General features: G+C 32.6%; 1 protein-coding gene across 3 annotated transcripts; it reads right to left on the minus strand.

Annotated features, from left to right (window-relative positions):
• Positions 1 to 239: 239 nt before the first annotated feature.
• Positions 240 to 21,972, minus strand: LOC130901825 (annexin B11-like). 3 transcript variants are annotated; one of them, XM_057813443.1, is made up of 8 exons: positions 21,604 to 21,972; positions 21,368 to 21,410; positions 17,606 to 18,094; positions 12,269 to 12,445; positions 10,696 to 10,900; positions 4,068 to 4,325; positions 3,760 to 4,010; positions 240 to 1,458 (listed from the first exon to the last, which is right to left on the minus strand). In XM_057813443.1, the coding sequence occupies exons 2-8, from the start codon at positions 21,395 to 21,397 to the stop codon at positions 1,402 to 1,404; spliced, it is 1,467 nt and encodes a 488-aa protein (XP_057669426.1). In that variant the 5' UTR covers positions 21,398 to 21,410; positions 21,604 to 21,972; the 3' UTR covers positions 240 to 1,401. The 3 variants fall into 3 exon arrangements, with proteins under 3 accessions (XP_057669426.1, XP_057669427.1, XP_057669428.1); XM_057813444.1 differs by lacking the exons at positions 240 to 1,458; positions 3,760 to 4,010; positions 4,068 to 4,325 and adding exons at positions 9,779 to 9,909; positions 9,960 to 10,468 and having other exon boundaries at positions 21,604 to 21,958; XM_057813445.1 differs by lacking the exons at positions 240 to 1,458; positions 3,760 to 4,010; positions 4,068 to 4,325; positions 17,606 to 18,094 and adding exons at positions 9,779 to 9,909; positions 9,960 to 10,468 and having other exon boundaries at positions 21,604 to 21,916.
• Positions 21,973 to 22,837: the final 865 nt, after the last annotated feature.

A 22,837-nucleotide genomic window follows, 5' to 3' on the forward strand; every position in this document is an offset into this window, starting at 1 on the left:
ATTAATTTGATTAATTTATTAATTATTTGAATTAAGAATCTGCTGGGGAAATATTAATGTCCTCTATTCTCTCCCCTCAATTATGAACTCTTGTAAATTGGGTGCTTAATATGTTTCGATAACTCCATTAGCGTTTGATGAAACCAGAAATATCTTGTTTATTATGGTTCACTGGTGCTGACTGATTCGATCGTACAGTCCGAAATGGAAATGTTGGCAAAGTAACAAAAATAACACACTAACTTTCATATACTTTATTTACGCCATAAATACATGATATAAATATAAATTTTCTATATAATCTGCAAAACCACAATTAATACAGAAGATGAGAGGTACATTATATAATCGAGACATTTGGCATTCGTACAACAAGTTTTAGGAATATCATAGTGACAAATTAATAAAACTATAAATTGCAATATGGGCTATTTAATTTTAAAATATAAGAGTGAGTTATAGTGCTCTTGATAGTAAGTAATTCATAACAATTTTTATTATTATACTTGTTTTCGCTCAAACAGTATCTCAAAAGCTCTAGCAAAATAAAAATGATATAAGTCATCGGTTGACTTTGTAAAGTCTAAATCTCTTTTAGGGTAATAATACGTTCTCAATTGCGAATTTTGGATTACCTGAATGTTAAATATAAGTTACTTCCACGTCTCCCAAATAGATTTTTGAAAACTTTTTGCAATAATCTTCCAGATAGGAGTCAAAAATATTTTTATAAATTTTGGAAACATAGTTACAAAAAAGTTTCAATTTTACATAAAAATGTACTTTTACATTTTGTCTCTATTATTAAAATTTAGAATTTACTATGGCTAGAGCTAAGAGATGATAATTACAGCTACTACTCACTTTATTTATATTAAATTATGAATTTTAATTTTAGAGAAATATTTTTAATTGTCTATAAATGAGTTTTAATAAATTTAAATTTCATCTTTAGCCACTTGGCTAAATAGAAATTTTTTTTCAAAGTCTTGTAGTATATTTAAAAAAATAGTGACAAATTTTTGTATAATGTTCAAAGAAGACTTTGCATTTTGACCAGACAATTAACATTAAAACTAAGACAGATTTTCTATACGACAAAATTAGGAAGATGATTCTTGAGTGAACAATTTCTTATTTATAGACACAGAATGAAAAAAATTGCGTTGATATAAATGTGAAATGGATTATCAACTTTTTTATATATTCTATATATTTTTGGTATTATTTAAGATATCTACTAAAACATTGCATGAAAAAATCTAAGAACAAATTCAAATAACAAGATTTCAAACACCATTTTTTTCTTAAAATATTTACTGGTAATAGAATATTTTCGTTGTAATAGGAAATATCTTTAGAAGGTGTTCTCAAAATTATTTAGAAAAAAATTTGGCAAGCTTAATATTCTCCAATCAAAGCAAGTAGGCATTTCTTGTAATCGCCGGAAGCATCATCCTGAAATAAAAAACGATATTTACTACTTCAATACAGAGTGAGTTGAAAAAAATTTCATATCAAAAATCTTTTATTAAATATTAAATCAAAAATCGTAGGTTGATCCAAAATTGTGATTGTTTTCATTTCAATCAAGAGATTTGTAATATTTCAGATAAACGAAAAGGTAGTCCGAGTACATAATCCAACTCGTGACGAATTTATTAAGAGTATTATCTGGAATTTAATGCCCAATCCGCTTTGTAAAGTTGGAAAATCCAAAAATTAAAACATAGAATCCTTTTTGTTAGGTTAGGTTGTCAAACCTAAATTCACAATTTTATAAATACAGATCTTTTAAAAACTGACCGAGGAGAATATTTTTTATTGGACACTAATTTAACTAATAAATAATTACATTTGGATCAGAAATAAATGTAACTTATTTAAAAAACATTTTACATGGACGGTACTTTTAAATACTTGTTTTTCATTTCATAATTAAAATCCTGAGTCGTATAATTTTTGATTTTATGGCGGGTATTATAATCAAGAGTTGGCGCACGCCCGATGTAAATTGGAAATCGACTCAAAAATGATTTGAAGAGACTAAAAGTTGTGAAATGAAAAATGCGCAGAATTTGTTCAAGAATACTATTATCGTATTTAAAGTACTACTTAATTAGGCGAATTTTATAAAATTTTGCTGAAAATTTCCACTTGTTTCACGTGGTCATTTTTGTTATAATTTCTTTTCTGAAACTAATATAATCCTTTCCAGAGATATGGCCGACGGCCGTTCTCAGTTACCCACCCGGTACTTTCTATAAAACGATATTAAATTTTGAATTATTCGATTTTTCTTATTCTTTTCGTCGATATTAGAAACAATATTTTAACAATGTGCATGAAACAGGACCGCCTCTAATGAAAATATTTTATTCATATGACATTTTGGGGACTTCACTCTACTCCAACGCTTATAACTGCAAATTTAAACACGAAATCCCTCAAAGAAACAATTAAAAGTGTATTCAATTAAGAAAGTTTGTCATTAGAGAACAAAATATCATTATAACAGACAGTAATCATTCCAATATGGATCTATGGTATCTAGTTATAGGTGATTCAAGTAAAGTTTTAGGTTAACTAGGGTATTAATAGATGTTCTATGACATGTGACTAGAGTACTACACCAAGATCTCCAAATCATAAAAGTTTAATAAACACTACAAAAGCAAAACCTAAAGAAAATGAAAATTTAAAACAAAGTTAACAAGTGGACTTGAAAGATACCTAATGGAGAAATATCCCACTGGACGAATTAACCAATCTTATAAGCAACATATTCTCCATCAAGATCAATACAGATATGCTTGGTTTAAATCAGTTGTCTAAGTTATTTTTTCCATGTCGATTGAGATACCTCCAAAATATGTGATTTGAAAGCATCAATCGCCTCTTCAGATGTAGAAAAACGTTGACCTCGCAATTAATTTTTGATATGCGGGAAAAAGAATAAATCATTGGGTGCCAAACAAAGATCCATCAATTCGATAGTTTGACTGTTCAAAAATTCAAAAAAATTTTGTTTGAACTGATGTGTGAAAGCTCGCATTGACGTGGTGGAGTATGATTCATCTTCTGCGATTGATTTCCCTTATTTTTTTTCAATTATTTTTGGCAAAAAAATGCTGCTGTACCATTCAAAAACGACCGTTCTGCGTTTCTCTAATGGAACAGTGGCGATATGTCCAGTTATTCCGATAAAACATTTGCTTCGAAGTGCTTTGTGCGTGAACTACTTTTGTTGGATTTGGCTCGTCTTTAAAGACCCATCCAGTCGATGGTTGTTTAGTTTGGGTTCGTATGCATGAATCCATAATTCGTCATCTGTCATGATCTTATAGACGTTTTTTGAAGCGCTACTATCGAAGTTTTCAGCAGTTTTTGCACCAAGCCGCACGAGCTTTTTTGAGCGATTGTCAAATTATATGGTATCCAACGCGAACAAATCTTTTTTACAATCACGAAATTCATCCTGTAGCTAAGTGCGACCACGATTGAATTAGGAAAACCAGCCAAACACGGTGGCTCGTGATGAGGCCTCATCATCAATACAAAAAAAAACAGAGAAAATGCAGAATTAAAAAAAAATGTCAATAAGATACCGAATGGAGAAATTCTCCACAGGAGCAATGAACCAACCTTATAGCCAGAATAAATAGAATACAAATTGCTGTGGAATTGCTTAAACAAAATAAAATTTTGATTAAAATTTCTAACTCATAAGCATGAATATTTAAAAAATTATTCACTTACTTTTATAGCCTCTCCTAAAGACTCCCCGTATTTAGCTTCATAGGCCCTTTTGATTTCTTCCATATCAATTTCACATCTTGTAATTATGTTACGGACTAATTTTCTATCATCTGTACCCATACCGGAAACAGCATGATGTAACTGTCTGGCAAAGAAGGTTGGTTGATCTTTTATGGCGCGTATAATGGCCAGAAAACCTTCTTCAGAATCACCAGAGAATTCCCCTTTGATTGTTTGTTCGATGTCCGTTCCTATAAATTGGAAAATATTATAAATATACATAAACAGTATTCAAATTTTCAACTTACCAGATAACTTTTCGTACTCTTGAAATATAAGTCCCAACTGGGCGTAGTTTCTTTGGCACAAAATAGCATTGAAAGCGGATTCGTCGGTACCAAGCCGTAGTTCGCCTGCTGAAAGTAAAGCCTGGGCGTCTGCTGCAGCCGCTTGATGATCCACCATCATGCTTTCATCTCTGTTTGCGCAGCATAATGAAACCATCATTCTTTTGAATGTTCCTGAAGTGTCACTTCTCAGATCTTCTTCTAGTGGACGGTAATACACTGTAAAACAAAAAAAATGATAAAAGGATGGAACGTGTTCGCTAGTTATATGGATTGCTCCGAATCTTGAAAGAGTTCTCAGAATGTATTGACTTTTAGCGTTCCGTATGACGTTCCCATGCTTATCATTAAGCGATTTTATTCTACATTTGTTTTTATTCATGTGTTGTTTTTGTATTCACGAAAGATTCGAAAATAGAAAGAGTAGTAGCTTTAATTTGTGCGTTTGCAGATATTTTTGAAAATGAATAAAACGAAGTGGACGTACATCCGAAGAGCATAGACCATTTTCGAATGAATTCGGAAACATTTTAAAATTGCTCCCTCTCCCTAGACATTGACTGATAAACTAAAATACCCACTGAAGATTAGATAAATGTCCGTATTTATTATTTTTCTTATTGCTTGGTGATTTTAAGCAACCATCCCTCACAAGTTCAATGTTTGCTAATCATGTGTATCATATTTTGCTTATATTATTTATGTCAAACTTAATTTTGTGCTAAAAAACTTGACTTACAAATCCAGACGATCTCAGAAGCATTGAAAATCGAAAGTTTGGAAGTTGAAGCTGAAACTTGGAGAAAATTAACCTCGAACAGATTGAACATACTGAGTTAATAGATAACTTCTTAGTTCTTCCCAGACATTAAATATGTTTTTAGCTTTAGCTCCTACCACAACTACCATAGAAAGATCTTTCAGCATCCCCCGTTGGGTAAAAACTTAGTTACAGACAACCATGCCTGAAGAAAGAGTTTTGGGTCTCTGTGTTAAGTGTTCACGGAGATTTTGTAGAAAATAATAAAGACAAAATTATTGAAAAAGCAATAAATCGGTTTTCATAATATCCTACTACTTTTCTCTGATTAGCATTAGAAAGTAATTTTAGATGTTGGTGAGTTTTTGAGAAAGAAAATATGATCTATTTTGACTTTGCTCCCCTCTATAATTGACATTATTTGTAAATATGACTGTTGTTTTGATTATTCAAAAAAGTAATCAACTTAATGACAAACCAAAGTTGCCAAAAAGATTTTGAAACAAGTTTTACTATGTGTGAATGAACATAACCAACAGATCAGATTTTTTCATAATTGCATCACATTCACTACCAATAAACTAGAGGATATATATTAGATACAATTCGCAATAGATAAACCATTCCACAAGATCACTGAACATTTGACTTGACTCACCCTTATCTTAAAAAACTACCTTCTAAGGTTTGAATAAGAATTGTTTAATACTTCAATAAAATATTTATAATTTTTCAGCCCTGCTGGATGTAATTCGTCCGTTGTTATCTGTTTTGACTTGAATATTGTGTATTTGTAATTTTTAACCCCTATAAATAATCCCCCATACAAACGTACTTATACAATTTAGAATATAGAAATTTTTTTAAATTTCGAAAATGATTTTTCCACTTTAGACATAATTTTCTTCGAAAATATGCATTCCAAATCGTTCAAACTGTTTGATTTATTTATTTCAAATTTACTTTTTTTATCCTTTTTGAGTACTTGAAATGTTCAACCCCTATAAATCATCTCTTATGACAAATAAATGAAAAAATTATTTACGAGATTATTTTTTTACATTAATATTTTATTTTATATAACAGGGAAGAATATGAATACATTTTTAATACTTTCCACTTCATTTTTTAACCCATCTCCAATCAGTAGGTTCAATAGTTTTATTACCAAGCCAAACTTTATTATGTCCATCTAGAGCATCCACTATTGACATTTTTTGATGCTGTTTGTGGTATGCAAAAGTTCCTGTTGTCTCATTATCGTATTCTGTGTCTCTGGTAAATCTGATATATACAGTATGTAAAGTAGCAGGCCTAATACGCTACCCTGGGCACCCCTCTTGCACAGTAAAAAGTTTCCTCATTAACTTTTGTTTGGAAGGTTCTGTTTTAAGTAAGATTTAAGAAGTGGGTAGTAGTTAGCGGGTAAAGTTCTTTTAATATTGTATAGCAGCCCTTGATACCGCACTTTATCAAAAGTCTATCGAGGAAAACAGTAGAGCAGTATTCTTGGTTTTCCAGGACTTTGTTTATTTTTTGGGGGAGTCGGTGGACCTGTTGCACTGTTGAATGTTTTTGTCGGAATCCAAATTGATGGCAGAGCATCCATTCCTGTGGAGGTAGGTCTTGTAATGTACTTGTGAATTAGGATATGCTCAATGAAACAAAATACATTTTCAATGCTTAACATTTATTAAATTACATATAAAAACAATATTTCGAAATACAGTTGGTATGACACAAAAATATAATAAAAGTTTTAACATAAAAATCACAAACAAAACATATAAATCATGGATGATTCAAATTACACTGAGATTCAAATAAAAAAAATGTCATTGAAATTTCGGCTGCAGTTTTTTTAATATTTCACATTTTGGGAAAAAAGTGTTTACAGTATGAGGAATCAGATTTATATAAAAGTAACTTCAAATTTTAATGGTACAATGAAGCAATTGATAATCAGAAATATGTGAAACAATCAACCTCCAGGGTAAAATGAATTCATAAAAGAATTGAACAATTAGATAAGGGGCAAATTGGGACACGTATAGCACATGTGAGGTAGCGTGACACGACTCTTACATGCTATATCTGCTTCATGGGGAACCGTTTTCAAGTAGGAAATGGTGGGTTTTGGATTTAATTGGCAGTTCTCGACTAGCAGAGATCAAAATATGTCTTCGATAATCGAACAAAATAATCGTTGTTATTAAATTCAAGTTCTGAATCAGAATCGGATGATGCTGAAGAAGGAATGTTGTTTTATTCCTTGATATGGAAGAAATTTAAATAATCTAATACTTAAATTTATTCTATCGAAGAGAAAAAACAGTGGACAATGTACAATTACAACTAAAATGTGTGATAAGGTAGTAGAGGTAAATATGGCCCAGCGGGTAGTATGGCCCAAAATCGCTAGCACAAAAAGTAAAGTATTTATTCACAGTCTGACATCAGTAGGCAACTGCGTATATGCCCCTCCACATACCATTGTATAAGCAACCTTTAGACGCCTCGTGTTTGCGTGTTGTAACTAGTTAGGTTATATCTATATATCTGGGTTTTCCTTTTGTTTGCTTTAGATTTGAGATGGGGAAGATTTGCAAAAACCTGCGCAAGCATTGGTCTCTAGACTAACTTGAACAAGCAGTAGCAGCTGTCCGGATTAAGCGATACTCTCAAATTGGATTGCCTCTCACTCCCAAACTTGTGCGACATCAAATGTTTCGATATTGTGATCTCAACCAAATAACTTTAATGAAGAAAATCAGCTTGTTTTGTTTTTAAAAATAAATGACAATTTGTCCGTTCGCAAGGCACAGCCTATGAATCCTGCCCGTGCTCAGAAACACAAGGTGGTTGTGAGCGACTACCTTCACCAAGATAACCGAACTTATGACAACATTGAATATTAAGGATAAACCCCAAAATATATACAACATATACGAGAAAGCTGCCGCCTCACCATACACCATCAACAATGAGTTCCATTCCACCTATTATATTGTTTTGAGGAAAACGCTTAAAACCAGAATTTTGCGATAATTTGCCTCACGGAACTCTGGCAGAAATGGCACCTAAAGGCTCTATAACTACACAACTCTTCAAAGACATTTTGCTCAGTATCAATCGAACGGGTCTACACTGCTTGTGTTTGATGGAGCTACAAGCCATTTACATTTTACCATTGCTGAAATAGCAGAGTCTCTTGGTATCACTTTATTCTGTTTGCCTTCAAATACAACGCACAAGCTCCAGCCATTGGATAAGGCTGTATTTCGCTCTTTTGAAGCAAACTAGGACCAGGAACTTTTAAGATACTGGAATACCTTCCCACAAAGAAGTCTGAGCAAGAGTAGGTTCAACATAATATTTTCCCGTGTTTGGCCCAAGTATATGTCGCCGAAAAATATTGTGAGCGGGTTTAGAGCCTCAGGATTGTTTCCTCTAAATCCTGACGTAATACCTGATGCCGCATTCGCACCTTCTTTAGTAATACCCCATGAAATAAATGAAAGTCTTTCGAGTTCAAACGACGAAAATGTCCCACTAGCGACTTTAATTAGAAGCAAACCAATTCCTCAACAATCTTCTCCAACTAAAACAATGAATACGTCTTTTCAGGAAATACTCCTACCGAAGGAAAGAATGTTGGAGAAACTAGGGTTAGGCGGAAGGCATTAAATTATAAAGCTCAGCAAGTAACGAAAAACCTTTTCACGAAGAGACATGGCCAAGCAGCTAGGGAATATCCAACTTCAAAACTTTCAGTTCCGTCAACTTCCAAACAACGAAGTTCGATCCCACAGTCCGAGTTTAATCAAGTTACACAGGAGTCATGGTTATGTGCAGCTTATGAAACAGAAGACCAACTTGATATGCGAATGTGTTCAAAATGTTTAACTCGGTATCACGAGGAATGCGTTGGTCTTGAGCCTAACGACGATGAAGAGTTCCAAAACTGTTGGGAGAGAAGCCTGACAGATGATGGACATGATATAACCAAAAATATGTATCCGCGGAAAGGTACTAAAGATGATAGAACAGTATATCAGATAAAGGTAGCTGAACAAAAAGATTATTTTCTAATATTAAAATTTGGATCAACAGAAAACATGGATGTATAAATTATCATCTGACACAGCTACTCACAGGATGTGGATGTTTCATGGTTTATTTTTACCATTTTGAAATGCTCACCAATTTGTCTTTATTGTCCTTTGTTGATTCTCAGATACTTATTGAAGCAACTCTATTCATCATTGTCTATGTTCTCTGTCCTGTGCGCGAGAAAAACAAACTAACAATACGTGACAGCTAGGAGGGTGAACGAGATGAACGAAGCAAGCAACAAACAACGCCAGACGTCAGAAGTCATGGCCAGAGAGCACTTTTTAGACAAATGATAGTGTCTTTGAACATTTTCTTATATAGAAGTTAATAAATATAAAAACTATCCACGCTATTCATTATTTTAACATCCTTAGTGGAAAGATACTTTTTTGCTTATTCCACGATGCTAGAAGTAACGTAGAGTAACATATAACAAATATTGTTCATAATATGCTACTTAGCGAGAAAAACCCTATCTGATATGGTGACAAAGATAATAAATAAAAATAAATCTAGTGAATAAAGAAAGATAAGTCCAAGCAGTATGATGAAGTAATACCCTCTGGTGATTCTGTTATAGAGTTAAGATGCAAGGGGGATTAATGGGTAAAAATTCTACATATCATCGCAATTCCAGCAACCGAAATTTCTTCTGAAGATGTTTCTCTTCAAAAAGCTAGTTCCATTAGGATCAAAATAGATTAGATAGGAGTAAAATCACATCTAGTATCTCTAGTTTGCTAGGAGAGGATATCATCTATATAAATTGAGAAGAACATTATAAAAATATTTTAAATACATCAAAAAATAGTTTTATATTATGAAATTAAGAACATATACTGATTTCGATAACTATCTTTAGTTCCATAATTAGTATTCTCCAATGAGAGCCAATAAACATTTCTTGTAGTCTCCAGAGCAATCACCCTAAAAATATAATTGATTATTAAAATGTAATCAGATTTTTAAAATTTTACCTTAATGGCGTCAGCCAAAGATTCCCCATATTTAGCTTGATATTCTCTCTTAATTTCCTCCATATCAATCTCACTCCTAACAACTACCAATCTTATTAATTGTCTATCGTTAGTACCCAAGCCTTTCATGCTTTTATTCAGTCTCTTTGCGAAAAATGCAGATTGGTTCTTAATAGATCTAACTATAGCTAAGAGAGCATCTTCTGAGTCTCCTGAGAACTCATTCTTAATAGCTTTTTCTATATCATGTCCAGTGATACGAGCATACTCTTGGAAAATCAATTGTAGCTGAGCATAGTTTCTTTGACAAAGTACCATATTAAAAGTGGATTCGTCGGTACCTAGACGGAGTTCTCCAGCTTGTAATAAAGCTTGAGCATCTTGTAAGGCTCTTTGTTGATCGGTTATCATGCTTTCGTCTCTATAAGCATTGCATAAAGATACCATAAGACGTTTGAAAGTACCACCTGTGTCTCCTTTTAGATCGCTTTCTAAGGATCTATAATATACTGCAAAGAACACAAACGTTGATATACACTCTCAAAAAACACTAAGCAACACTAAATTCATCCCTAGAGGGATATGATCATCACTGAAATTATAAATAATGGAATAAATTTAGACAAAAAACTCGAGATAAAAAAAATATCCAAATTCCAATCGAACGCATAACATTTATATCTCTCTTTCTATAAATAGATTGCTTTTTCTAACTTATTTTTGAGTATTAACTTACATTTATGATATGCCTCTCTGATGACCATAATCTCACGATTAGACATAGTACAAAGAACCTCAATAAGAACATCCTCGTCGGTACCAGCACCACTCATTGCGTCATGAAGTTCTTTGGCATAAAATTCAGGAAGAGGTGTCATCATGGCGACAATCAGATTTTCGAAATTGCCGGTTAATTCACTTTTCAAATCTTTTATTAGATCCTGGATAAAAGAATTGTATTTTAAATTTCATTGATTTCAAAATTTTGCATATTAATAGTCATAAATTAAAGTCAAAATGTCAAAACTGCTGTTTAATATCATCGTCGCTGTTTAATTTTTTACCCCTTAACTCGGCTTTCCGCTTTGCGAACATAAAATAGTCGTACTGGGCGAAATCAGGGCTATATGGTGGTTGTTCAATCTCTGTGATTCCTCATTCGTGAATAGTATCTTTGAGAAGTTTTGGGGACTGGAGCACTGTCATGAAGCAAGCTCACATCTCGGATGATTTGGCCGCGTCTATTTTCCATAATTTTTTGACGCAATCCCACTTTTTAAGTTAGAGTAATATGCATTCACGGATGTAATTGATTTCTGCTTATTGCTTTTTTTAGTACGGGCTCTCCTTTTCGATGCCGCCACTCCATGGAATCTCTTATGGATGTCGGGTCATATTAAGAGATCATAGTTTCTCTACCTATTACTTTTGATCAGATTATATTCTTTCATGGTCCTCGCGGTAAAGCTCTAAAAATTGCTCACCACATTCTACTCGACTCGACTTTTGCACTCCACCTTGCACTAATTTTTGTCATATTTGAATGCTCACGAGAGATCCAGAAATTGCGGTCTGTGCTGCAATTTCTTATGTGTTTAGGCGCTAGTCATTTAGAGCAATATTTTCCACTAATATTTTCTAGAGTAGTCACCGTCACAGGACCTCCCACACGTGGGTCATCTAATGATTCTCGACTCTAGCGAAAAAACTTTAACCAAGTCACCATAAACAGCCTCCATATTAAAATAGATCGAAGCAGCAAGTTGAAACTTGTCATTGACACGAGCATAAATATTTTGCGAAAGCACTCTATTTACTATAAGAACTCATAGACTACTTTATATATCTAACCTTAGATAGGAACAAAATATATTAGTAATAAGATATGGATGTCCCTAAAGCATTTGACTGCGTACACGTAGTTGATGGTAATCGAATAAGGAGAAAGATATCATTGTAAAGAGCAATTAAGATGAAAATTATAAAAGATAGAAAGATAATTAACATATAAAGCGATTGGTTAGAATAAAAAACCTGGAATACAGGAAATAATCTCACTAGAAACATTGAAAAAAATGTAGGAAAAAATTGTAAGATCAAAATTGAAAAGAAAATGTCTAAAACCAACTTGGTGTATAATGAAATGTGGAAAGGAAATAGAAGAAGACTTAATTAATTAAAAATAAATAAATAATTAAAAAAAACACTGGTGAAAGAAGAAATTATCAGTATAGGAGTTTGAAACAATAATTTTAAGATATGATCCTCTTACTTTGACTAACCAGTACCTACATTTGCTTTTTACTCACCTTTCCGAACAAAGTTTTGAATTGCATAGCAATCTGTAGTCTCTGTTCATTAGTTCGTCTAGCCAAGACATTGATAATGGCTTTCTCATCGGTTCCGAAACCTTTCATAGCTTTCCTCAGTACTTGAGCATCTTCTGTTGGATTGAAGGGGTTGGCGGGTCTAACAGTTGGAGTTTTCTATAAAAAAATCGAAACAAATAAATTATTTTTTACAAAAATTGTTGGTATCACCATTTTGTTTTAAGCAACTTATCGCACTTAAAGCTTGACTACACAATAAATGAAGCGACAATTTTTACTAATAAGAATATTAATTTATTACTAACAGTATGGTGAAATTATATTCAAAACTATTTTTTATCTAACGAATATATGATAATATTTAGTGATAATAACATTTTTTAAATTATCGATTTATGGATTGATAACAATAGGAAATTGCAAATTTTTGTTAATAGAAAATTTGTTAGTAATGTAACCTTATATTTTATCAATAGTTTGTTAGTTTTTGTTGTTTCCTTTTAAAATAATCATGTGCCACATGCTTATTCTTAAAACTTGCTTTTCTTTGGTCCCTAGTTTCTCATTTGCGTTCTTAATAGACTACTTACTTGAATCATTCCTCTTTGACCTCATTCTAAATATTTTCTTATTTCTTATTATCTTAAACGGGTTTGAATGTCAAGCAGGTAAACCTGCTCAACCAGATAAGAAATTTACATATTGCTAGCAAATATTATGTTTCTCAGCATGATAATTTGAGATGTAAATTCGGCCAAAATAACTATCTGATACACGATTTCACAAAGGTCGATGTAAATTCTCTGGTAAATTCAAGAAGTGTCATATATACCTCTGTACAGGAGGCTAGTAAGTATATTTAATATAATAATAACGGATGGCGCAAAAAGAATGCATGAATTTGAGTTGAGTAGTGGAAGTGGGAGTAACGGGAACTGGTTGTTTTGTAGGTTAGGGCGTCGGTTCTTCAAAGTCTTCGCCACTCCACTAGGCGGCGCGCTCCAGCTCTGAACGAGATATTGTCAAAAGTAATTGAAGACTTCGAAGAAAGACTTTCGATGTGTATCAACGCGGAAGGACGCCATCTGTTTGAAGTGATCAGAACAAACAGTGAATGAACAAAATAAATCAAATTATACTGGTTTGAAATTCATGCGTTCTTTTTGCGCCACCTTGTATAATCAAAAACATTCCTAAATTAAATTTTTAAATATTGGTATAATTTTCCATACTCAATTGAACTCAATTGAAATTTTTTCAACACGTTTATATGAGTTACATCTATATGAATATCGTTGGACATAGGATTCGAACCTCCGATCTCCATGTAGGAAATTTAGCAGTTCGACAGCGTTACAACTGCACCGTTAAGGCTCGTTTCGACGAGAAGTCTGTATATAAGCAGATAAACCATTATACGAGGGTAGCATCAAAAAAATCTAGTTTTATAAAACAAAAAAATTTGTTTTCATAGTACATGAAACTAAAAAGTGGAATATGAATATAGTTACGTAAAAAACTACAAAATACGTTTCTAAAGCACAGCAAAACTTAAAAGTGAAAAATAATTTTTAAAATAATGAAATATGAATGAAAGATACCAGTATTTTTATGAAAAAAGCACGTTGTTTCATAAATCTCGTACATCTAACACCCAATGCTTTTTTAACAAAAATACTAGTATTTTTCATTCATTGTTTTAAGGTTTTAATCATTATTATTAACTTTTTAGTTTGATACGCTTCAAAAAAGTGTTTTTAGTTTTATTAAACTATATTTATTTTAAAATATTCAATTCAGTTTTTCTGTTTTTAAAATAGCATAGGTAGTTAATTTTTTCTGGAAAAAGTTTATCTGTTCATTCTCAATTCACTTCCACTGATTTTTAAATAGGCAGTAACTTCCACCTATTTATTTATGACCTGAGCATACATTCAATACATTCAAGTTTATTCCAACTATAATACCATTAAAAAATTATTTCACCTGGAGTAATACTTGACAATTTATTTATTTATTTATAACATTTATTTAATAATTAGAAAAATACATTTTATTAGTGCAATTTTGTTTTTAACAAGTGCAATATAATATTTAATTTTTGATATACAAACGTCTAATATAAAGTTTATTTATATAATACACATACAAACAATATATTATCTCCGTATTTTTTTAGTAAGTTTATCAATTTGACGCGTTCCACTTTTAATGTACTCATCAGTTTTGGAGATGGTGTAATTTTGACAGTTCTTGAATATATGTACAGCATCAGTGAGAGCTTTGTCTGCGTCTCTTACAAAAGCGGAATTGTATTCCTAGAGAAAACAATATTCGGTTGATAAAGAGCTTCTACGTTAAGTTCTCAATTATGACATTTGAAGTGAGTCACTGAATTAAATCTAAAAAAATTCTTTGCTCCTGTATCAGGGGAAATTTTATCATCGATATTTGTTACTGTGAAGGTACAATTCCGAAGACTGTAACAAGCGATGTCAATTTTAAACACATATATTTCATCGACGACATACTTCACACAGGTCAAGCGCTGGGTACTTTCTTTGCAAAGTTATAGGAAACGGATTTATATTTATAGATAACGCGATTTTTAATTATAGCACTCGAAACTTTTTACAATATTTAATTTATCATGAACCGTTAATTATATATTTAGCAAAAACCATATTGTAAAAAGTTTGGAACGCTATAATTAAAAACCTATGCGTTATGCAAAGAAATTTCCAAATAAAAAAGGTGGCAGAAATTATTATCTACAAAAATGATTACCACTATTTTTGTCGTACGATGCGCGATTCGTGAGATATACGATAAAACTTTTTTTTCAAGCGACTGACGCGGCGACCCTCCATGACTCCTACTTGGTTTATATTCAGGGACACCCCTGAACATATACCAAAAAAATCCGTTCTCTAAAACATAGGCGTTTGGCCTATTTCTTTGCCTTGTCAGGTGTTTTCTATTAATGACATTTTGCTTTAGCTGCAAAAGGAAACTTACGATACCTCAATTTGGAAACAGATAACACGGAGGCCATTATTATATTCTGATCCAAAATAATTTGTGAGTTGTGACGAACGAATTTTTTATCGCATTATTGAGAAATATCATAAATAAATAAATAACACGTTGTTTTAGACAGTGGCAGACCACAGTGCATCCTGTATTTTAAATAATGTTGTCTTATTCGGAATTGTAACGTAAAATTTATATTTACGAAAATTGAAGTGAATAAATTTCGACTAAATATGTTTCTTGTGTGTGTTCCATAGGGGCACTTGGGAAAGTTTTAGCGGTAAACTTTCCCTGGCACTTTTCATTTCAAATAAATTTTTCCTTTATGTTTCCTTGGATCCACACCTCACATAGAGTGTGAAATCACCCAAAAATTTTTTTTCTCTAGGGGAAAGTTTGGAGCTAAACGTATTAAAAATGCTTTTCGATTCTTTTGGATCGTGCAAGATCGTTTTGACGTCAGTCTTTTCATATGCTTTGCCACGTTCTTGGCCAAAGTAGTAGTCCATGTAAATATATGTGTTTACTACAGACACCATATTGGAAATTTTTTCACAGAACATTAGAATGACAACTATAAGAAAATATAATGTATAATTTCGACAGTCAAATTAGTCAAAATTTGGATTAAACAACTAGTAAAATAATAGTGATTAGTTGTACGAATAGTCTATTATAGAATATGAAAATGGTTTTAAGGAATGTATCTCTCAACATCTTTTTTAATCTATGAATATAATTCAATGTTTTTTTAATTGTGCAGTTAATTTGTTTTTTATTTCAAACATTTTATTTTGAATGTTATTGCAATAAAACTTGTATATAATTGGGAAACACTATTTTTAAAATTATTTTATGACATTAATAAAAGCTATTTACATAAGACCCCGTATTCAAAATTATAATTTTTTTTTTTTGGTACCCAAAAGCGATTTAGCGGTTCTTTGATAGAAAAGCAATATATATGTTAAGTGAGGAAATTAGGTATTAGGATACCTCTACCACCTTAGTACGAGGCGTGATAAAAAATACGATGAGTTTTTGTATTGAAAATATATCATAAAATTTGAATTCTTTCTCAATTATCGGAGCTTTCAGCTTTTCAGCTCATTTTCTATTTTCGGCAAGATCATGATTGTAAATCTGATGGATTTGGAGAAACAGGAAGACTTTAAGCGGCTAAAAACTTTTCGGTGACTTTGGACGAACTCGTACCAAATTAGTTCTTCACCAACTTCTCAAATAGCGAAGTGTTTCTCAAATTCGTTGAATTTTATATATTTTCATCTATTTTTGATGTCGAAGGACGTCCCCGCCGTTCCTCGTCCTTAATAAAATCAATTCCATTTTTCCATTAACAGTTTTGACAGATTTCATCAATTCGAGATAATTTTGTCACTTTTTTTTTCAATATAAAATATTCTAGATTCAGGTTACTCGACAGACACTGCTTGTCTCAAAATATGAGATAAACTAGCTCAAATATATGTTTCCTTAGATAATTGCTTGCCAGGGCCGGATTTAGGGGAGGCATCCGTAGCAACAGTTTCGGAGCTCGAAAAAAATCGAAATTCGTTTGTTAACACCAAAATTTGATTTCAAATATTCCTCGTTCTTGATTATATTGTTAAATGCTAAGAGAATCTACTAGGTTTCACAATAAAATATTTATTGAAAACAATTGTTCATTTTATTTGGAAAGGTCTCGATGTCTCCAGACCTCTAAATCTAAATCCGGCCCTGTTGTTTACTGGTATAATTATAATTTCCCCGTATATTTTATCACACCTAATATATTACTTTGAGAATCAATTATCAATTAAAGAAATTCATAGTTGACAATTTGACAAAATCTTCCTAGTAATAAAATAATAATCAACTTTTTATATCTTTTATGAAAAAAAATATATTAAAAAAAAATATTAAATTTTGTTATTATAAAAACTTTAACTATTTACCTTAACACTCATAAAAACTGTCATCTTTATTATTTGTTGAATCAATTACGTGGTTGCCAAGTTTTACAATATTAATTTCAATCATGTCATATTTAAAAACTTATTTAGCCCAAAATCAAATAGTGAGACAAACAATGAAATTCAATTGTTTCAACATATGAAAATATAAAAGCATTTGGTGTATTAATTCTCAATCTGAACAGTGTAATTTTCAACTATGAATATCTATACTGATTCCAACCCAGCTCATGAACAAACTCTTAGCAGATAGTCCAATTAAACATAAATAATGTCTTTATACAAAAAAAAATTGTATTCACAATACCTTCGGTCTACTAGGAGCATGTCCTTGTGGGCTACTTTGCTGGGTATATGAAAAACCACCATAAGGTCCACGCGATCCTTGATAACCGTGTCCACCGGGAGGAGCACCAGGAGCATTAGGATGTGACCCATACCCTCCCGTAGAGGGTACTGTCGGGTAAGTATTTGGAGGATACACTCCTCCACCACTTGGTGGATACGCGCCAGCAGCACTTGGTGGATACGTGCTACCCCCGCTTGGTGGATACGTGCTACCACCACTTGGTGGAAACGTGCTGCCACCACTTGGTGGATATCCTCCACCTGAGGGATAACCGCCGCTAGAAGGATATCCACCTGTACTGGGAGGATAAGCAGGCATAGGCATAGGTTGTGGCATTTGCATTGGAATATTGGAAGGATAACCGAAACTGTTGGGGTTTATTTGGGGATATGAAGGTGCTCCCCCTTGGGGTTGGTGAGAATACGGGGGTGCTCCCGGTGCTGATCCCTGAGAAGTTAAATTTTGATGTTAGTTTTTTTTAAAAAAGCCTTTTTATTGTTAAATTTGGAGATTGTTACGGTTTTATAACATAAACAAAAAAATTTAGTTACATTATATACCGAACCAGATACATTTTTTCTCTATCTTATAGCTAGTTTGATATACAGAATGTCCCACGACGAGTTAAAACTATTTGTATATGGCAAAATACTTATAGTGAAATCATGAAAATATGTACGTTCCGGTTTTCGGATACGATCTTTTTAACTAAAAGATTTTCAAAGATGGCCGACTTCCGGTTCTACCGGTAAGTAAGGAAATATGCGTTTTTTCAATGAAAAATGAGCTGTTTCAATCGTTAATAACTCTAAAAATACCAACTTAAGAAAACAGAAGGTAAAAATTCTTGGAATTAGTCAATCTATCGACCTACGAGATTATTTTAATGAAATAAATTTTCATCTCCAAGAAAGGGTGGCTTTCATCTCCAGGGTAAAAGCACCCTTCGGCACAGAGTAGATTTTGAGAAAGGTTATAAATACTACTATCATACTTACCAATTTTCAAGAAAATCGACCTTGGACGTTTAAAATAATAATTAATTTTTCTATTTTCTGGAATTGTATTTTTTTTTTGGAAAAATTGAAAAAATTTCGGAATTATTTTTTGCATTTTTCAAATCATAAAATTTAATCAATCGATGGATCTTAAAAAAATGTTATAATATGTCGATTGCAACAATTAATTTCAGTTGAAACGAAAAATCTTATATTTTTTAATACAATAAACTTGAAACAGCGCATGCTGCCATCTACAGTCTGTTTTACAAAAACGTATATAGGTTCCTTCGATGAAGTTTGTCAATTTAATTTTGGAAAATGGAATATATAAACTAAAGTTAAAGTAAAATTCCAGTATTGGGGCGGATTCTTTTCCGATGCCCAGCAGCGGCATTAAGTTTAAATCCGGCCCTGCATACAATCATCAATATTTCGTATAGTCTTAAGAAAGTTGATGTTGTAATGCATTTCGTTGCACTACAATATCATCCTGAACCTCTAAACGAGATTGCATTTAATATATCGTATCTCTTTCGCGGTCCCACAAGATTTTAAATTATTTTGGGTTGTCAAAATGATTTAAAAACAACATTTTTGAGCTGATTTATGAAAATCTATAGTTTGTATTATTTTAGTTTCCAAAGTTCATTTATAGACCTAAATAAACATAGAAAAATTGCACCCTGAAAAGTAAAAGTAAAATATTATACTTTTATTAAATGATAAGCTAATTACGGCAATAAAAATATGTTTTTGTCCTTGTTTCGCCCTTTTATTCCGTGTTGACTAATGTAATGTAATCTACCTAATTGAATTACTATGTAAAGTATATTAGATGATATCAAAAAATAAAATTAAACTAGATAACCCAAAACATATAATACAATAAAGGTTACAGGTAAGCAAAATGAAAAAAAATTACTTTGAAGTGGATTAATGTACCATAAAGTAGCATTCTTTACACTTGTGAGCAAAAAAATCGACTCGGCCGACATCGCTGCAAGCTTCAAAATTATATAAAGTATTGTAATTTTTCTTGCTCACATTGTCCAAGAATATGTTATGATCTGCAACCACTCTTTTAACTGACCCTTAAAAAAGGTTATCTACCTGACCCACCACTATTAGTTTTATGAAGTTTCCTCTATTCTGGTGAACCGGATCACCAGCCAAATGGCCGACGGTAGGAAATGATTCAGCCGCAGCTGTACCCGCTAGCCACCCATGAAAAAATCATCATCCCTAAACCTGGAAAGAGCTGTTTATTTTTTAGGCTAGAGCTCCCTTTTCTTCTTCTTTTTAAATCCACGTTGCTCTTTTTTCTTTGTTCAGCCTAAAGCAGCGTAATCACAAACCTAACACCACAGCCTCAGCCCTGCAGAGGAGCAGCGCCTATATCAGGGCCAATTCCGATGAACCTTCCTCTCTATAGAAAATTTATAATTTCTATCTCAGCCACCACTATCAGTTACCCACCAAACGTCAACCTGAAAATGGACACAACAAGTGAGAAAGCTGTTCAAGAGGTCACCCTACTGCGACAAGGCCGGAGTCAGGGAGTAGTGGCGAGTGCGCTGAAGATGAGTCATTCTGTTGTTTCCAGAATTAACCGTCGTTACCAAGAGACTGGGTTGGGGAGACGCGGTTGCGATTCATTGTCAGGACATCGCTGAGAAATCAGGCTGGTGGCTGGATAGCCATAAAAGACTTAGGGCAGCTAATCTTGAGCCAAAAAGGGTAGCTACTGGCCCCAAATGGATACGAGCAGCTCGTCTACTATTTGCCAAACACGTCAACAACGGAACCTCGTTCTCCTCTTAGACGAAAGTAGAATGTGCCTGCATGGTAGCGATAGACGATTCTACATAAGACCTAGGGGACGCTCAGTGTTGCATAAAAGAAGACTTGGCTTTTGGAGGAGGTTTCTTGATTAGTTGAACGGGCATTTTAATGGTAGCAAAAACAGAGTTGGTTTTCATTGATACTGGTGTTGGAGTGGGGGAATTTACCGGTGAACCGATACATAGAAGACATTTTAGGGTGTCACGTTATCCCCTAGGTCAGTATCATCCTAATGCATGACAATGTCGTCCACATATTTATCATACAAGATGTTAAAGTACTTTAATCCATCAGCTCATTTGATTTGACCTTAGGTGAGTTGTCAATTTTTTATTCCCCTATAATGGCAACTAACATCTTGAAGACCACAAACACACAGACAACAAATCTGATTAGCTGATTGAAGCATTTTTGTAACATCAAACTTTTAGTCATTTGTGGTGAATTAAACATTCTCGTTTATTATTTTTTTTTACTGTAATTCATTTATATTTCTTAATTTCGAAGTACTAAAACATTGGTCGCCATAGAGAAGGCAAAAAGTATCAGTTACAACCATAAGCCAACAGCAAAAGACCTGAATAATTACATATTTGTCCACAACAATCGACATTAAGTTTCGAAGAAATAATATTCTATTAATAAGAAAATATACTTTTTATGAATATTAGATATCGAGATTTATAAAAGAATTGATCTCTAACATCTATTAAATAGTTATCAATACTTAGTGTAAACAACTTTTAATCTTAATCTTGAATTTTTATAAATTACTATTCAGTATGCTCCATAAATCAATGTAATGAAATCACCTGAATCAGTTTCTATTTTTACGTAATAAACCACAAAGTAAATTACACTTTCACTTTTGACTCACCTGTTGATATGGGTATCCAGGATAACTCATTTTGTTGTCACTTCTACAAATAAAGAATAATATAAGTTTACCTAACTAATAGTCAAACGATAAAAAAATTATCAAGTAATTAAGCACAATAATAATTTAACTAGATATATTAGCCGGTAAATTAAGCCACACCTTTCGAATTCGAATAAAAATAAATTGTTAATACTGCTTGACTCGACTTAACCGAAACAAGATTAATCACTTACTTTTAAAGCTCGTTACTACTATTTTGTATTTAGATAACAATCTCCAAAAATACGAATGATTTTCAATACGATGAGTAAGTTCTTCTACGTCAACACTCAAACTACAATACGAAACGTCAACTGACAAGAAATTTTAGGTTACAGCTTAGAGGTGGGACTATTTCGTAAATTCAATTAGCAGTTATAATATAAGGAATGATTTTTACGTGATATACGCTAGAATAGTATTTAATGTATATAATGATGGCTATTATTTACGAGAATTAAAATCACCACACGAACCGAAGGAAATTGTAATCGTTCGAGGGAATAATAGTCTTTATACACAAATAGACGACTATACTTTCTGCACGACTATACAAAGAGAGAGAGAGAGATTCCACGAGTAGGACGGTTTGACCTTCTCTGAAGTTAAGTCAATACGTCAATTGCCATGGTCCCAATAAGAAAACGCTCATAATATAATTTTAGCAAAGACTTCGTTATATATATTTATATATACCGCGTTGGAAATTCTCGACGTTTCGGCTCCCACTTTGGAGCCATTATCAAGAGAAGGGGGAAGAGATATGGTGTTTATTCGTTCATTGATAGGATCGGATTTCATGGTCTCAATCTGCCTACTCCACGCAACGAAGCACCACTTTTTTCGGTTGATTCCAAGGCCTCAATCTGCCTATTTGGAATTTCATCAAGCATCAAGAACACTGTTGACAGTAACACACTCACTGCTGGTATTAAATCTAAATAGGCTATTGCTTTTTTACGCTGAACCTTCTCAAAACATATATATTTCTGTCAATCATATAATTTTGCATCTATTTTATGAATTTCGTTTAATAATAGTAACTTTTCTTGACAAATAACAATTGAATATAAATAATTATGAAAAAATAGACATGAAAAATTTATAGGGCTCAACTAGCTATTCAATATTTGAATAATATTAGATTCAGTTGTTAGCCATATTATAAGAAAGTTTGGTTATTAAGAGCAAATTTTTTTATATTAAACGTAGCTGATATTTAAAAACGAGTAACGTCCACCTCTAATCACGCGTTAAATGTCTAAAATCCGCTAGTAGGCTAGTGGAACTATCCAACTGCTAATCGGAATTCCCAGTTGTACTTCTTTTATTATCAGTTTAGCGCTGCGGGGAAAATGGTGCAATATTTTTCTGCTTTAAATGATTGTGTACACATACGTCATTGGCAATGAGTAATTTAATTTTAAA

This window comes from Diorhabda carinulata, chromosome X (genome assembly GCF_026250575.1).
Source record: "Diorhabda carinulata isolate Delta chromosome X, icDioCari1.1, whole genome shotgun sequence".
Taxonomy (NCBI): Eukaryota; Metazoa; Arthropoda; class Insecta; order Coleoptera; family Chrysomelidae; genus Diorhabda; species Diorhabda carinulata.

Bases quoted from the DNA above. Each gene is read 5' to 3' on its own strand.
- LOC130901825 (XM_057813443.1), bottom strand. From the start codon at position 21,397: ATGAGTTATCCTGGATACCCATATCAACAG. The intron at 4,326-10,695 runs GTAAGTTAATAC...TTTGTTTTACAG, and splicing joins CAGAGAGGCATATCATAAAT to TGTATTACCGTCCACTAGAA. The intron at 4,011-4,067 runs GTAAGTTGAAAA...TCCAATTTATAG, and splicing joins AGAGTACGAAAAGTTATCTG to GAACGGACATCGAACAAACA.